Genomic DNA, 18,212 nt, shown 5'->3' on the forward strand with positions numbered 1-18,212 from the left:
GGTCGCTACTTTCTCATGTGTTTTTTGCAGTGGCATGTGTATGTGTGTGTGTGTGTGTGTCTTTTGGTTTTGCTGTAAGGTGGCCCTCTAAATTAGGTCATAAAGGAAGTCACTGGAAATCAGGATGCATTCCCTGAGAAGAATGATGTAATATTTAGTGTTCCTGTTGCTGACCAAGACGCTCAGCTTAAAATAAAGATTTTATGAATAAAACTTTGTTATAAGAAACCAGATAAAATAATTTAAATTCTCATCATTATTAAAATTAGGAAAATAATGTTTCACATATTTTAAATTTGTCTAAGCATATACATATTTAGCACACGAAAGCCTCATACAGTATGTATTCAATACATTAAAATAATTCCACACACTATTTAGGTTTATGTTTGGCCTGAAATTTCTATGCTAGCTAAAATAAACATTTAAATATTTAACAAAATTGTCTGCCTTCAGAGAATTTAGATAAAACGTTATGTGTATATGGGAGTCAAGGAAATGATGGGTGACAGCCAAGTAGGGCCATCTCATTTTTTTTTAGATTTCGAAGATAGTTGAAAGTAATCTTTTTCTTTCAACAAGTTTCATTTTAATGAATTCGCTTCTCTATAAAGTGGAACCATTCCTGTCATAAATAATAAAGTAAGTAAATAAACATTAAGAGCATCTAGAAGGCTTCCCTGGCAGTGCAGTGGTTAAGAAATCGCCTGCCAATGCAGGGGACACGGATTCAAGCCCTGGTCCGGGAAGATCCCACATGCCGCGGAGCAACTAAGCCCGTGCACCACAACTACCAAGCCTGCACTCTAGAGCTCGCGAGCCACAACTACTGAGCCCATGTGCCACAACTACTGAGCCCACGTGTCTAGAGCCCGTGCTCCGCAACAAGAGAAGCCGCCACAATGAGAAGCCCGTGCACCACCACGAAGAGTAGCTCCTGCTCCCTGCAACTAGAGGAAGCCCGCGCACAGCAACGAAGACCCAATGCAGCCAAAAACTAAAAATGAATTAATTAATTAAAAAAAAAAAGAGCATCTAGAATTTGAAGATGTTACTAAGAACTTTAATTTTAATAATTTAAGAAAAAGAAGTCTTTTAAGAGTTATCTCCAACATTATTTGAATATTCTCTTTATATTAATAAGCATGTGTGTGTACCACACACAGGAAGAGCAACAATCAAGGGGTGACAGGAAGTGAGAGAGAGAGAGAGACAGAAAGAGGCAGAGAGAGAGAGGTTAATTGAGTGTGTATATGAAATGAAAATAAGTTTCAAAATGGCAGTCCATGGGGCATGAGCATAAGGGGTCTGGCATAAACCACAGCCTTGATGGAGAGGTTAAAGGACTGACCATGTGGATGAGATTCAGAACTTTCCATATTTTAAATTTTTTGGCCTTCTCCTTCCCCTGCAGCTTCCTTGTATTACTGCCCAGCACCTGCAGTATATTATCCTCCAGAAGAAACAATAAAGGAGAATTTAAGGCCTTCAGGAAGAGGGACAGGACTGGTAAACTTCATGACAGTCCTCAAAGAACAGAAATGAAATAGTCATCCTTGCCTCAGAGCCTGGCCTCTCTGATAGAAGTGAGGACCAGTGATGGGGCAGCTGCAACAGAATAATGCAGAGCAGCAGAGAACATCAAGACGGCCATCCCAGCACCTCTCTGCCAAACCTGGATTTGCTTACCTTTTCCTGGAGCCTAATGTTATCCCACACCTTGGTGCACACCATACACTCAAATGCGTCGATGTAGTTGTCCTGCTTGATGTCCTGCACCCCCCATTTCCGTTCCCTGAGAGCAGTGAGAAGTCGCTGATTCGAGATCTCACCCTTCAGCTTCCATTCTATGTAGGCCTGGTACAATCTGTCGTCGTGATCCAGCTGTCTGATGTAACTTGCCAGTTCTCTAGGGTGAGAAAATTCTGATACCAGGATAGCACTTCTATTACTTGGAAGCCAGTCTGCGATGCTGGGTGATCCGTAATACACAGGGACGACCCCCAGTTTCAGAGGTCTCCAGAACTTCTCAGTGATGTAGTCATCGCAAACCGCGTTCTCGAAAGCAAGGATAAACTTATACTGGGCAAGGATCCTATAAAAGTCACCAGCGTCCATAGAGGCTGGACCGTTCAGCTGCTGAGGGAGAGCTTTGTTTCGCAAACACTCGCCGTAAGAATCGACCTCGATGTATGTCATCAGCTCTCGAACGTAGCTGTCTCTGTCTGAGGGTGGGTCACAGTCGGACTGTACGTACACCAGAGGAGCGAGGCTTTTCCGAAGGTGGTTTTTGGACTGCAAGGGGACCAGGTATCGGAGTGACTTCAGGACTTCTGTGCCCTCCAGGTACTGGGTAGTTAGTGGCAGGTGGGAATGCCGGCTGAAGGTGGCCGTGTAGTTGAACAAGGTGATGACTGGCTGGTGAAAGAGCTTGTAATTGTTTTTCGGAGACTCTTCATGAAAAAGGGCCCAGTCGTGATGGGCTTTCCGAGGCAGAGGTAAGCTATCTATGTTAAAGTCAGTACCTAGGAGAAGAAAAGACAATGTAGTGTGTCCAAAGAACTCTGGGGTTTAAGTTTGAGTCCACCTGGTAAGATTAGTATACAGAGGAGTTTGAGGCTATAAATAAGTAGCATATTACGGTGTCTGCAAAATGCCTGGCAGTCAGTCATGAAGCTTTCACCCTAGAAACTGCTCAGGGAGAGAATCATCAAGGAAAGGGACCCCCTCTCTCATTTTATGAAAAGGGAAATGGGAGAAGTGTCTATCCTGATTCTAAAGAATTTATTCCACTGCCTCCTGGCTTTTCTTCCAGAGGCATTGCCTAAGAGAGGGAAGGAGAAATGAAGAGATAGAGAGTTCTTAAAAAAGAAAAAGCGGGCTTCCCTGGTGGCGCAGTGGTTGAGAGTCCCCCTGCCGATGCAGGGGACACGGGTTCGTGCCCCGGTCCAGGAAGATCCCACATGCCGCGGAGCGGCTGGGCCCGTGAGCCATGGCCGCTGAGCCTGCGCGTCCGGAGCCTGTGCTCCGCAACGGGAGAGGCCACCACAGTGAGAGGCAGGCGTATCGCAAAAAAAAAAAAGAGAGAGAGAAAGGAAGCCAAAAAGTGAAAAGCAACCAGCTTGGCAGATTGATTAACTGAAAAAAAGTGAAATCATGCAAAAGTAGCCAGAACAAATATACAGGAAAATAATATTTTTTTAAATCCAAAATGATCGATTTCAACAAAGCGCAGCGAATCAACCTTAGTAAAAATGGTAGACAAGAGGCTTTTAAAGACTTAAGAGCTGATAATAGCGCTATGTTACAGACCGCTACAGGATGGCCATGAATTAACAGCACATCGAGAAATAAAGAAGGCGTAACAGGATTAGAGTTATGAGTGATTCCAGCTTCCACAAGATTAATTGGGGAAATCTCTGAAACATGATAATGTGCAGACAGAAATGATGGATATGGTAAGCCATTGTTTCCTGACTGTGTGCGTGGAGACCCAATCAGGAAAAAGTTATTTCTATAACTGAGAAAGAAGAATTAAGACAATTATCACAATATGTAATACAGAATTTCTAAGCTGTTCCAGATACTGATGATTTTTTGGTCCTGTGATTTGATTTTTTAAATATAAGAAAATGGCACACACACAAAAATCCATCTTCTAGCATCCACTGGGGAAAAACACACCAAATAAATTCTTCCAGCATAATAAAACATATTCTCTGGTAGAATTCATAAAGATTAATTATTTAATGCCAGTGCACACTCTCTCTAATAAATATATACTCTTTAATGCCAACAGTACATCAGTGAGGAATCAGTTAATCAAGAAAGGTTTGGAGAACAGTATGGAGGTTCCTTAAAAAACGAAAAATAGAACTACCATATGACCCAGCAATCCCACTACTGGGCATATACCCTGAGAAAACCATAATTCAAAAAGAGTCATGTACCACAATGTTCACTGCAGCTCTATTTACAATAGCCAGGACATGGAAGCAACCTGAGTGCCCATCATCGGATGAATGGATAAAGAAGATGTGGCACATATATACAATGGAGTATTACTCAGCAAAGAAACAAAATTGAGACATTTGTAGTGAGATGGATAGACCTAGAGTCTGTCATACAGAGTGAAGTAAGTCAGAAAGAGAAAAATATATACCGTATGCTAACACATATATATGGAATCTAAGAATAATAAAAAAAAAGGTCATGAAGAACCTAAGACGGGAGGTTAGGTAAGACGGGACTAAAGACACAGACCTACTAGAGAATGGACTTGAGGATATGGGGAGGGGGAAGGGTAAGCTGGGACGAAGTGAGAGAGTGGCAGGACCTATATACACTACCAAACGTAAAACCGATAGCTAGTGAGAAGCAGCCACATAGCACAGGGAGATCAGCTCGGTGCTTTGTGACCACCTGGAGGGGTGGGATAGGGAGGGTGGGAGGGAGACGCAAGAGGGAGGAAATATGGGGACATATGTATATGTATAACTGATTCACTTTGTTATAAAGCAGAAACTAACACACCATTGTAAAGCAATCATACTCCAATAAAGATGTTAAAAAGAAACCAAATAAAATTATGCTGGAAGACATATACTGAGCCCATAGAAACTGCTGAAGAAAGTACATACTACTGTCTTGATAACAGGCTTTCATTTCTCAGTGATCAGGAATGAAAGACTAACATCTAAAAATGGTCACATACTTGTTTACTTGGCATTTGCTACATTGGACCTTTAGCATCAAAAAAGAATTTCATCCACACACCTGAAATGTAATGGCATGCAGAGCTGGATGGTCAGTAATGGTTAATAGCCAAACATGAAGACATGAAAGAGAACTTGAGAGGAAAAGCAATTTATCACATTGAACTAGCTGCTGCTCATAAAGGTTCTAGGCTGGTCAAGTGGCCAACAATGGGAACTGAACCCATAAATTTGAGTTAGAACATAAAGCTTCCACCAAAGGCAGAGCAGAGAATCAAGGCCATCTGCCTGGGACAGGAAGAACCAGAGTCCAACCCATAGAAGTCAGAGGCAGGGATCCAGATGTAAGATTAGAGACTGCAGGGAATACGGTTAAAATAATGTGGGTCTAGAATTAACAGGGGGATCCGGCACAGGTGCCTTGAGACAGCCACACGCGTGGCTGTCTGCCGCTGTTATCTGGCACATGGGTGATTCTTAAGCTGCCTTACACTGTGGTTGCCACGGCAAAGATCCAAAATGCAGAGCAGAAAGACACAAAGCCTACCTCCAGTGCTTCAGAGAATGGAGAGGGCCTGCCTTTCATCAGTGTTTGGCTACATCAGTGAAGTATTATAAGAGGAACTAAAAATGGCTGTCGAGACCTTTTCACGGCCAATATCTAGGTCTGTGTGTTGGTAATAGGAATGAGACTTGAAACTGGTACCAGTTATAATGAGCTTTTCATTCATTATAACTAGAGGCGAGGCTTCCAGGCTCTTTCAGCCAAGTTGCTACTGGAACTTCGATGTTGGGAAGAAGGAGAGAAGAGCATAAGGTCCCTCAAATGTGCAATCTGTAGTAGAAAAAAAATCCTGCAGAATCTAAGCAAGAAACATTTATTTATATTTGTGCCCTAAAAACAAACACAGTTTTTTAAAAATGAGAGCTTGAGGTTCTCATACATCTGAATTCTGTTTTGTTTGTAGGAGTGGGACTATCTTTAATAGTGGGGGAATGCCTCTTTAATAGAGAGGAAAGTTTAAGGGACCTAACTTTCCAGAAACATTTCCTATTATTTGCTACTTTAAAAAGTATTTCCTAGTTACTTCCCTAAGACACACACACACACACACACACACACACACACACGATCACATTAAAACAGGTTTTTCTTCCAAACTAAAATTCCCTGAGGAAGATTAAAAAACGTATGTCATTTTGCCCAGCAAGCTCCTCTCCTAAACTTAGAGCTTCAGATGGTAAACACTTCAGAATTCTAAAATTAGAACCATAACAGACCTAAAATACTTCTTTGAGGATATCACGACCTAGAATGTGAGTGGTGATATTGAGCAGTTTCTGAAAGGTATCAGATGTGGCTCAGGAACCAGGTGAGTTATCTAGCTCTGACTCCAGGGCAATGCCCACTATAACAAGAGTTGGAACTGGGGTCTTTAAAGAAATGAAAATCAGTTAAACTATGATAAATCCATAAAAATGTGACTAACTTGCGTATGATTGGTTCAGTAGTTTTATACAGCCATTTCACTGGCTCTTACATTTAACAACTTCAGATTTAAACTTTCGTTTCTCTGGGTTATTTTGTGTTTACTGAATACTGACAAATTCATTCGTTCCTTTAACAGCTGACAGAGAGATCTTAAGCACTAAAGTGCACTGTAAAGGGAATTGCAACTTGGAGCACAAATGGAATAAAATTAATGCTGGCGAACGATGTCAGATTGCTGACGATGGGGACTGAATCTGAAATGGCAGAGAAGCAGAGGAGTGACCATCCTTTATGATATGTTTATGTGCTCCCTTTCTTCTGCAGGGGCATATACTCTTCTTTTATGGTTCCCACACAAACTGGCAGAAGCAGAAGGCAACACATATTATTAACCCCACTCTATGAAGAAAATTGAGTTTGAGTCATGTACCTGGAGTTAAAGATCCCTGGTGGGGGCCAGAGTTTTCAGACTGGCTAATGGTAAAGGACCAGAGAGATCACTGGCCCCACTACAGTGCTGATTCTGTTGAATAACTTACTCTTGGCACTCCCAAGACACTCACGGAAATATTACCCAGCTTAAACCCAGCCCACTTGGGAAGAGGCACACCTTCACTCAGAAAAAAGAAATGCTCCCACACAACGTCCCCCAGAGGTCACCTGTTTCTAAAAAGAACCTCTACTGTAAAATGGTGTTTTCCCATAAAATGTGATCCCACAAATATACCCCGGTAGAGGAATCTAAAACTTTGGAGGAAAAACAATCTAGGCCAAGGGGCTGCCTCATGATATTATCATGTGCATAATTCATTGCTACTTTTAAAGCCATTTCACGTGACTTTTCTTAACCAACCCACACAGCCCCATCAGGTCATCTATTTTCTCTAAGGTTCTGAGGGTTAACTAAAAATGCCACACAGGCACCTCTGCAGACAGCCTGGCTCTAGACAATTCAGAGGGGCTTTGGCAGGAGTCCTAACTTCTAGACCCATATTCTTCCCTCTTCTCCCATCTTCTCTGTTCATGAGTCCTTTTACTTGCCGCTTAATCAATTCTACGTCATGTAGTCCTCTCTCAAGTATACGTGTTCAACTAGGCATCTGTCCATTCTACCCCTGGGTGTGGAAATTTCTCAAGCCCCCTTATTGAACCCATGCTGAGGGCCAGTCAATAACTTTGTAGTCCCCTTCCTAACAGAGCAGGGCCAGAGGCAGGAGTACAAAGAGAGTCCCGCCCACCATAGGCCTGAACATTTGAAGGCTATAAATCAATCTAACACGCCGCTAAACGTTTTACCCTTCTACCTTTACATACATATAGATTCACGGCGCTTTTAAATGTGCACAGCAACGGTTCACACCAAATGTGGAAAACATCTATTCAAAATTAACATCATTCTCTGCCACAAACCATGATTCTCTTTGGGGCCTGGCATGGGGTGAGAAGAGGAGGGAGAGGATTCTTCCTCACTTGTTGGCTCACCCACACCTAATCCCTCAAACCTTCCCCTCCATTCACTCAAGACACCACAGGGGAAACAGCCACTTGCTCTCCCTCCTCTGGGTCTTACCCTATCTGTCCCCACCGTCCAGCTGCCTCCTGAAGCTCTTCGGTGTGTTGTCTCTAAGGTTTCTCCACCACTGAAACAGTCCCCACCAGACAACCTCCGCCCCACCTTTCAAGGCCCTCAAAGGAATCTGCAGCTGAAGGGCAGGTTCCATTCAGAACTCTCAGACCCCTCCAAGTTCCACGCTAGAATGCAGGTGTGCCTGTCCCCCATTCCTTCCACCCCTGGCTCTGTCCCACACCGTGCGGACCCTGCGCACATGGACGCAGACACCTCGTTCTGCGAGTCCAAGTTCTGTCCTGCGCCCTCTGCTCACTACGCCGCAAGCTCGGCTGGCCACCCCCCTGGCCTGCAGAGCCCAGTTTCAGCAGGGAATCCGGCTATGTTGGTCTAGGGAGAATGCCCCACCTTGACGTCTGACCAAGCTCCTCACCCCCGACACTCGACGGCTCAGTCCCCCGGCTGCCTTTAGCAAGAATCCTGGGGCCTTCCCTGGTGGCGCAGTGGTTAAGAATCCGCCTGCCAGTGCAGGGGACGCGGGTTCAAGCCTAGGTCTGGGAAGATCCCACATGCTGCAGAGCAGCTGAGCTCGTGCACCACAACTACTGAGCCTGCGCTCTAGAGCCCACGAGCCACAACTACTGAGCCCATGTGCCACAACTACTGAAGCCCACGCACCTAGAGCCCGTGCTCCACACAAGAGAAGTCACCGCAATGAGAAGCCCGTGCACTGCAACTAAGAGTAACCCCCAATCACCGCAACTAGAGAAAGCCCGCACGCAGCAACGAAGACCCAACGCAGCCAAAAATAAATAAATAAATATATATAATTTAAAAAAAGAAAAAAAAAGAATCCTGTTAAGCCAGTTTAGCAAGAATCATCCTGCCCTTGATATCCTCTTGGTAATTTTCCCTCTGTTGACCCCCTCACTGCTTGCTGGTCCCCAGCTGTCTTTGCTGGACTTGGAGTTGAGCTCAGTTCTATACGAAGTCTCTCTCCTCTATTACAGAAACTTGAATAAAATCTATCTTGCTGTTTTTAACAAGTGTCTGGCGCAAAATTTTTCTTTTACACACCACACGTTTGCAGTCACCCCCTTGGCCATCCTTCAAGCCCAGGGGTGCATACTGACAGCCCAGTTTGCTCTTGGGAGGATAAACCAGAGAAGCGGCCAGTGTAGGATCTGGAAGTGGGCTCCACCTTGGCATTGGGGGCAGGGAATTCTGGGATCCTGGTGCATGAAGTGTGATGCCTAAGTGCAGAGGCATGGGCTCCATGGCCACAGGTGAGCAAGTGACTTGGTCTGTGGGCTCTTCGCCCTGTATGCAGGGGCACGGCTGAGGGAAGGCCAGAGCAGACTCCTCTTGAACCAGTGTAAAGGTGCCATTATGCAAATTTAAGTTGCCAATCATCCTCCCCAAGCATGGTTACTGCGAGGTTGAAATTCATGCCCTGAACTAAACAGGGGCCTGATGTACCTTTTCTGATTCCTTAAACCAAGCGCACAAATTCAGATTTAAAACCTCTGAATAAATACACCCAATACAGTTGGGCAGGAAGAGGGGTGACCGGGGGTGATTACTTCCTTTAGCACATTCCCTCAAAATGACCCCTTTTCAATGATTTATTCTAAAACAGGCCTACATAACTACTGTTCTTCCATCCCCACTGAGGTTTTATGGAAGGGAGTCACCTTTAATTGAATCTGGGAAAAATAAATTATAAGATGTACCATTATTTTTAGTGTCATTAAGAAAAATATTTCTGGGGGACTTCCCTGGTGGCACAGTGGTTAAGAATCCACCTGCCGGGCTTCCCTGGTGGCGCAGTGGTTGACAGTCCGCCTGCCGATGCAGGGGACACGGGTTCGTGCCCTGGTCCGGGAAGATCCCACATGCCGCGGAGCAGCTGGGCCCACGAGCCATGGCAGCTGAGCCTGCGCATCCGGAGCCTGTGCTCCGCAACGGGAGAGGTCACAACAGTGAGAGGCCCGTGTACCGCAAAAAAAAAAAAAAGAATCCACCTGCCAATGCAGGGGACACAGGTTTGAGCCCTGGTCCGGGAAGATCCCACCTGCTGCGGAGCAACTAAGCCCATGCACCACAACTTCTGAGCCTGCGCTCTAAAGCCCAAGAGCCACAACTACTGAGCCCGTGTGCCACAACTACTGAAGTCCGCGTGCCTAGAGCCTGTGCTCCCCAGCAAGAGAAGCTACTGCAATGAGAAGCTCACACAGCACAACAACGAGTAGCCCCCCGCTGGCCACAACTAGAGAAAGCCCGCACACAGCAACGAAGATTCAACGCGGCCAAAAACAAATAAATAAAATTAATTTATTTTTAAAAAAAGAAAAGAAAAAAGACTGCTAGCAATACAGCACTGCTTAAAAGAGTGCTCCACTATCATCTCTGAGATTTTTCTCCCAAACCACTGACACCCATTCCCAAGTTTTGATGCCGATGCTTTCTTGGCGTGACCAGAAGATGTCAAAGAAAGGTTTCCGACACCAACTTGACTCATATTTTCCTCAAATGACCCTTCACTGGTTTGTGGATGGAAACATCCAAGGGCTGCAGCAGTCCCATCGTGCCAGGCGGAAGGACAGCCCAGTTCGTGCCCACACAGGCAATCGCAACTACATTACTGCCGATGCTCAGGGGAAGTCTAGAAATGCAAAATACATGCTGACTTCAGAGATATTAAATTTGAAAAAGAACAATGCTTTTTAGAATTAAGGAAATTTTGCTTACCTAAATGAATACAGGCTATCCACACGGTTGTGAACCTGGCATTGTCCATGAAACTACCATGGAGATATGTCCATGTCAGGGCAGAGACGGCTGCCCTAGTCTTTTTAACAGTTGTGTAGTATTATTCCATTAAGAATACACAGTCATTTCAATATTTATTCTCCCAATTTTTCCACTTTGTGGGACAAAAATCTAAACTCTGAACTAGCAACTAGAACTTCAGAGCAGGCCATCCATGCATCTGCCTTAGACGCTTGGCTGGAGGGACATTTTACAGAAGTCAATCCCGTATACAGCAAACTATCTCCAAGCTAATGACATCCTCTGAAACCAAGGATCAAGACAACAACTGAGGCACTTCCCAGGGGGCACAGTGGTTAAGACTCCACGCTCCCAATGCAGACGATCCGGGTTCAATCCCTCGTCAGGGAACTAGATCCCACACATGCCGCAACTAAAAAGCCTACCAACCACAACTAAGGAGCACATGTGCCGCAACTAAGGAGCTGGAAAGCCACAACTAAGGAGCACGCCTGCTGCAACTAATACCTGGTGCAACCAAATAAATAAATAAATAACAACTGACTGCTTTTTCCAAAGCAAGTCTACCCACCAGGTAGATACAGAACTGCCAAATCATTCCATCCCACTTAGCCTTTGAGCCACTTTTTGACCCTAGTTGGAAGCTATGACCTGGAAAAATAAACTTTCCTTAGAGTCTCTCTCTACCCAAGAGAGAACAGTGCAGAATAAAGCACTGTCCTCCAGGGGATTCCCTGGCAGTCCAGTGGTTAGGACTTGGTGCTTTTACTGCCAGGGCCTGGGTTCGATCTCTGGTTGGGGAACTAAGATCCTGCAAGCCATGCGATGAGGAAGGAAGGAAGGAAGGAAGGAGGGAGGGAGGGAGGGAGGGAGGAAGAAAGAAAGGGAGAAAGAAGGGAAGGAAGGAAGGAAGGAAGGAAGGAAGGAAGGAAGGAAGGAAGAAAGAAAGAAAGAAAAAGAAAGGAAGAAAGAAAGAAAGAAAGAAAAAGAAAGAAAGGAAGAAAGGAAGAAAGAACTGTCCTCCAAAGTTAATCATGTCTAGGATACTCTCAGCTTGATTTTCTAATATACACAGAAAATCTAATCTTGACCAAGGATTTTAGGTCTACATTAAGAATCCTTAGTAACATAATGAATAAATTATATTTTATAGGCCCAAGTTTAATACCATAAACAAATAAAATGCACCCCTCCTATGGCAGTCCAAAAGAGACAGTAAACGCATAAAGCAAAGAACATAAATACTTTCCTATAATTGTTATTTTATTTAAATTTTTTCATCCAATTCCTCGTATAATAAATGCGCGATACAAGAAATTTTATCGCACTAAAAAAACATAAAAGAACCACCAGAGGGTAGAGGGGACTGGGCGGAGGAGAAAGATCAACCACATTCCCAAAGGAAAGCAATGCTTCACATCGGGGTGTAGGAGTGTCTGAGTGTGCATGAGGGTGCCAGGGTGCCAGTATGTGAGCCTGTGTAGGTAAGATTCAAATAAGAACATATTTACTACAACCCTTCAGTAGAGTCACAGCTAATACGGCTTGAAAAAAATTCACAGTGATAATAGTTCATGCTGTAATTGTTCATACTCAGAGAAAGATAAAAGTTGTCCCAAAACACACCCTATCCTATAGAGACCGTGGGCCCCAAAATCAGAAATGAAAATCCCCTCATACACTCTCATCCTGACGCGGGAAGCCTAACAGGTGAGAGGTCTTGCTTCGTGGCTCAGTATATCCCCACCTGCCCTCCAAAGCTGCAGTACCAACAAGTGAGCAGGTGTTTGGGAGCAAAAGTACAAGACATGGAGTGAGAAAATGAGGCTGCTCGGAGAGGGAGGCCATCACACACAGTCTGGGGGTTGATGGACGCGCTCAGGTAGCTGAGGTCAGAGGTTTCAGCAGCCACAGCCGTTAGATGACCATGTGCAGAAATGGCAGAGGAGAAGGATGCTTCTGTGACATGGTGAACTGCTGAACAAACAGGGTATCTTACCCCAGATTTCTGGCTGATTTAAGAAATAAATGCCTTGATTACTAAGCCACTTTTTTTTTAAATAAATAAATATATTTATTTATTTTTGGCTGCGTGGGGTGTTCCTTGCAGTGCATGGGCTTCTCATTGCGATGGCTTCTCTTGTTGCGGAGCACAGGCTCTACATGCGGGCTCAGTAGTTGTGGTTCATGGGCTCTAGAGCGCAGGCTCAGTAGTTGTGGCGCACAGGCTTAGGTGCTCCGCGGCATGTGGGATCTTGTGCGCCAAAACTACTGAGCCTGTGCTCTAGAGCCCACGAGCCATAACTACTGAAGCCCACATGCCTACAGCCTGTGCTCTGCAACAAGAGAAGCCACTGCAATGAGAAGCCCACGCACCGCAACGAACAGTAGCCCCCGCTCGCTGCAACTAGAGAAAGCCCGTGCGCAGCAATGAAGACCCAACACAGCCAAAAATAAAAACAAGTAAAATAAATAAATTTATTTAAAAAAAAACATAAAAGGATATATTAAGTTAGGGAGAAAGAGGTGAAATGAATTGATGAGAAAATCACTACATCATCTTAGGACCTTTCTCCTGCCTCATTTACTCTGACAAATATAGCAATTTTATTTTAATTACTTATGGTAGTACTTAATGGTAGACTAGTAATACTACCACCCCATAAAAAAATAATGAAGCCTTAGCAACACTTTGACATCCAGTTATTAATTCTTTTCAAAAAAAAATTTGACAGAGTCAATGATTTGAGAAAGAATTAGTGAGTTATAAAAATTAAAAAATGAGATAGTAAGGAAAAGCTAAAGAACTAGACTCTTAACTGATCTTTGGTATGGAAGATCTTCTAGGCGGAGGTCATTTCTGGACTATTCTATGCTGACCACAGTTTCATTAGTGTTTATTCTATGGAAACATCTTAGCAGTCAGTCATGGAAAATCATTAAAATTCATTCTAATCCTGAGCTCATGCAAAGTCCATGAAATTATAACTGGCAAGTTAAATCAATAAGCCAAGTGTCTTGTCCTTTCTGAGCTTTATAGGAATCAAATGTATAAGTAAGCAACAAATAAGATTTTATTAAAAGCAGAGCAAATTCCCAATTTGCTGTTTGAGCTTGCAAAATTTAATTATCCATTTTCATTTTTTTTAACATCTTTATTGGAGTATAATTGCTTCACAATGGTGTGTTAGTTTCTGCTGTATAACAAAGTGAATCAGCTATACACATACATACCATTTTCATTTTGTTTCAAATTTTTCACATGTTAAAAGAATTCAGACTTTGAGGGGAAATTGGTACAGCCTTGTCGAGACCCACCTGGCACTATGTACCAAAGTTTAACTTAATTTATCCATTAACACAGCAACTCTATTCTCAAATATCTAGAGAAATAAGAGTATATATGGGCAAAGACATAGAAGTATGTTCATGGTAATGTAACAGAAAAACAGCAACCTAAATAACCATTGACAGGGGAATAGTTAACTAAACTTAGGTGCCTCTATACCAATAAATCAACATAACTTTAAAAATAATGAAGTAAATTGATATAGTCTAACATGACAAAAATCTTTAAAACATATGTTTAAATGGAAAAACCAATATATATCTACAGTATGATTCAGTTTAAGAAAAAAACAGACAAAACTACAGGCTGGGGGCTTCCCTGGTGGCGCAGTGGTTGAGAGTCCGCCTGCCAATGCAGGGGACACGGGTTCGTGCCCCGGTCCGGGAAGATCCCACATGCTGCGGAGTGGCTGGGCCCGTGAGCCATGGCCGCTGAGCCTGCGCATCCGGAGCCTGTGCTCCGCTACGGGAGAGGCCACAACAGTGAGAGGCCCGTGTACCGTATTAAAAAAAACAAAAACAAAAACAAAAAACCACAGGCTGAATTCAATTATACATAAAAATTCTGAAGGATCACCAACAATCTAACTGGGATGGGGATTAAGGAAGTAAGGTTGAACTCTCCTTCTTTGCTTGGTAGATTTCTTTGTTGTTTAAATTGCGTTAGTGATATATTTATGCCTTAATTGTGTAAATTTTAAACATCCAAAAATTAGAGGAAAAAATGAGACACCTCTCTGAAGAGAAGCATTAAAAAAGTCTCACAAACTTTGTATAACACGTAAAGGCTCACAGATACAGCCCAAAACTGCCACATCACCCCAGTGCCACTTAGGAAAGATTGCCCTTGGAGTCTTGCATGCTTGTAAGAGTATCATATTTCAGAATTTATGTGGAAAATTATGTGGCACAGTTAACTGCCAGGAATTTCATCCGCCCCCAGAAGGAGAGCAGGCAGATTACAGCTTCCTTGAACATCAGCAGGTGAATGTGTTCGGCTAACATCCAGGGAATGAATTATTTCAGATATAAACGAGAGATTAGCACACATCCTCAGAGAAGCCACGTTAGCGCAACGCCTTGTAATTCAGTTGAAAAAGTGTTTGGAGTTTTAAGATTAAACATATCAAAATAATCAAGCTGGAGCCCATCAAACCAAGCACCTTGAAGTAATAATTATTATTTTAATTTGTTAATCTTGGTGCTTTCCCAATTTTTTTGATCACAAAAGTATTAACTGTTGGCAATGTCAGAGCTCTTAATATAGTATCCTGGAAAGCAGAAAAGTAAGGAAGCATAGTATGTCCTTAATAGGGAACCAAACTATAAAAAATATTTTTTAAAAAAATCAGTTGAAATCAGGTAAGTGATACAAACCCAGTCCTCCAGCTGCATGGCTTATAGCTGCATGGCTTCCAGAGGGATTCTCCCAGAGTTGGGTCCCTTATAGCCGAGCCTTAAGGTGAAGAAACATAAAATGTCCATTTTTCTTGCCTTTCCTCTATTGTTTAGATGCTCATCCCCCTGGTGCCCTAATGTTCTCTACGGTATCTAGTAGAGGGGGCTAGGGCAACCAATTCATCCCAACTTGCCTGGGACTTCTCCAGTTTTATCAGTGAGAAGCCTGTATCCGAGGAACCACGTGAGTCCTGGGCAACTCCAGACAGTTAGTCACCCCCAGGCCACACTCCCACCAAAGAAAAAATCATCCAGGCAGAAGGGGCATGAGTTTTATTGCCTGTCAGTGTGGGCTACAGATCAGAGTTTCATCTCTTTTTGACTGGAAAATAGAGTAATCTCAAATATATGCTGCGAGACAGAAGCCAGACAAAAGAGAGTCCACAGTGTGCAATTCAATTTATACAAAGTCTCTAAACGAGCAAAACTAACCTATAGTGATAGAAATCAGATCAAAGGGAGAGCAGGGAGTAGGGGCAGACTGGCTTACAGAGGGGCACAGGGGAAATGTCTTAACTGATAAATTGTCACCAACTGCTAACTTAGAATGTGTGCATTTGTTATATGTAAACTTCACCTTTCAAGAGTTGACTTCTAAAAGAAGAGTGAGATCTTCCATCACCCAAAAGATTCAGGACAGACTGAGGCAACATCTTTTAGGGATGCTCTTGGAGGGATCCCTGAGGCTTGGGGAACGTCAAAGATCTATGGTCACTCCCAGCTCTACAGGAGCATCACATTACACTGGTCCCTATATAAAATAAATTCAAAATTCACTCAGACCTTGTGCAGTCCTTGATTACAGGAAATTGTACAGATTCCTTCTCTGGAAATATCGAAAGAAAAGCATAGCTACTGTTCTCCCATTCTACGTTGTGTTGTTGTTACAACTATAAGCTCATCGAAAGACTAGAAGACCAGAGGTACAATAGAAAGGGAGGTGGGGTAGATTTCAGTGCCTCTAATAATGCACTAGAGCAGCCCAACACAAACAGCTTTTAGTACAGAGATAATCCCAGCTGTGGGAACCTAATCTAACAAAAACGTGTGAAGTGGCTTTTGTTCAGGAGGTGGTCTCCATTCTGACCTTGAGGCCCTATTTACTTACTTTGAGGAAACATCTGAGAGTTGGCTAGATACTAGGGGATGGAGGAAAAGACTTCCAGGATGAAAGGATGGGGTACCTGAGAGGGGAACACAGGATTCAAACCGATGCCCTTCAGTGAATCGTTAAGTGACCCTACCCTTCAAGGGAAACAGACCTTGAGTATTTGATTTTTTAGGATGTTAACCGTACCCTGATGCAAGGAAACCATCACTTTTCAGTTCTCTGCCTCTTCCTTGATTCTAATACTACCCAGAGAACTGGTAGGCACTGAAAATAATTGGCATCTGAGGCTGGAACGGATGGAATCTGCTTTGTTGCTAGGCAGTCCGGCGAGAGCTGTGATCCTGCAGCACCCACAGGAGGGGAGGTTCTGCATGCTGGTGGTGACTGTGGGAGAAGAAAGCAGTCCAGCCTTTAAAAGGCCCGTGGGGAAGCTTCCATGGACTTGCACTGGAAATTTCTCAAGTGAAAAGCCAGAAGTCTCCCACTTGTTACATATCTGGTGAGGGCTAAGACTCATGGGCCTCGGGCATGTGCCTGCGTGTAAATTTCCATGTGCCAAATGTCTGCGGGTTCCTGTTAGCCAGGAAAGCGGCTCTTTGCACTGCGCCGACAGAGCCAAACATCTTCCCAGAATTAGTTCCCAACTGGGAAATGGAAAGTTATTGGGTTGACTCTCCCATCTGCTGGTACGTAATGAAGTCCAGTCCATAGATGAGATCCTGGCCCAGGGAAACATCAGAGCCAATTCCCTCCTCTGCAACTGTCGAGCTGAACTGGCATGCAGGGGCCCCAGAGCAGTGCCATCTGCCCAGCCAGACCCTTCAGACCAGCCACCTGTTACTGATGACCACCCTGAACAGCCATTTCACTCAGGTTTCCTACCACACTGTCAGGTCCCCTCCATCTAATAATGAGCAGTGGATAGCGGCCGGGTGTTCTGGTCCAGGCCATTCAGATACCACGCCTTGAAAATGAATCCTCCCCCAGGAACTCGGAGCTAGTGCTCAGGAAAAATAGTGGCACCGCAGAGATATCTTTGAGCTTGCAGAAAAGGAGTGAGAGGATTAGAATTGGTGAACGACGTTATGAGGAAAATAGCACATTCACTGATCCAAGGTACATAAGAAAATTAAGATAGAATAACACAAAATCAGGATGAAGGAGACAGACGGGGAAACGCTGAAGTAGTTTTAATCTAGAGCTCAGCTGGAATGAGGCCAAAATGAACCACGGAGCAGTATTTCTACCAATCTGCTCCCTAGCAGATGTGCTGAAGAGGAGGTGCTGGTTTCCACTTTACTGAATGGCTCCACCTCGAATGAAAAACTGCCTAGTACCATTAGTTAATTAGAAAAGGAATCTTTAGAAAAATCTTCATTTGGGGTTTAGAACAACAACATGCCAAACTAAGAGGGGGTAATCTGGAAGACCATTTCAGGACCAGCTCTAAATAAAGCACATGTGAATCTCACTGAGCAGCATCAGAGAGTTTTTTTTTGTTTTTTTGCTGTACGCGGGCCTCTCACCACTGCGGCCCCTCCCGTTGCGGAGCACAAGCTCCGGACGCACAGGCCCAGCGCCCACGGCCCACGGGCCCAGCCGCTCCGCAGCATGCGGGATCTTCCCGGACCGGGGCACGAACCCGTGTCCCCTGCATCGGCAGGCAGACTCCCAACCACTGTGCCACCAGGGAAGCCCATCAGACAGTTTTGAAACTCAAAACTCTTA

At 44.0% G+C, this 18,212-nt stretch overlaps 1 protein-coding gene across 12 annotated transcripts in view; it reads right to left on the reverse strand.

Moving 5' to 3' along the window:
• Positions 1–18,212, reverse strand: part of FUT10 (fucosyltransferase 10) — a 96,228-nt gene that overhangs the window by 18,603 nt on the left and 59,413 nt on the right. For all 12 annotated transcript variants that reach the window (XM_033848896.2, XM_033848895.2, XM_073798539.1 and 9 more), the window contains one exon: positions 1,690–2,525. In XM_033848896.2, the coding sequence (XP_033704787.1) occupies positions 1,690–2,525 (836 nt within the window). The remainder of the gene's footprint in view (positions 1–1,689; positions 2,526–18,212) is intronic.

Source organism: Tursiops truncatus, chromosome 21 (assembly GCF_011762595.2).
Source record: "Tursiops truncatus isolate mTurTru1 chromosome 21, mTurTru1.mat.Y, whole genome shotgun sequence".
Taxonomy (NCBI): domain Eukaryota; kingdom Metazoa; phylum Chordata; class Mammalia; order Artiodactyla; family Delphinidae; genus Tursiops; species Tursiops truncatus.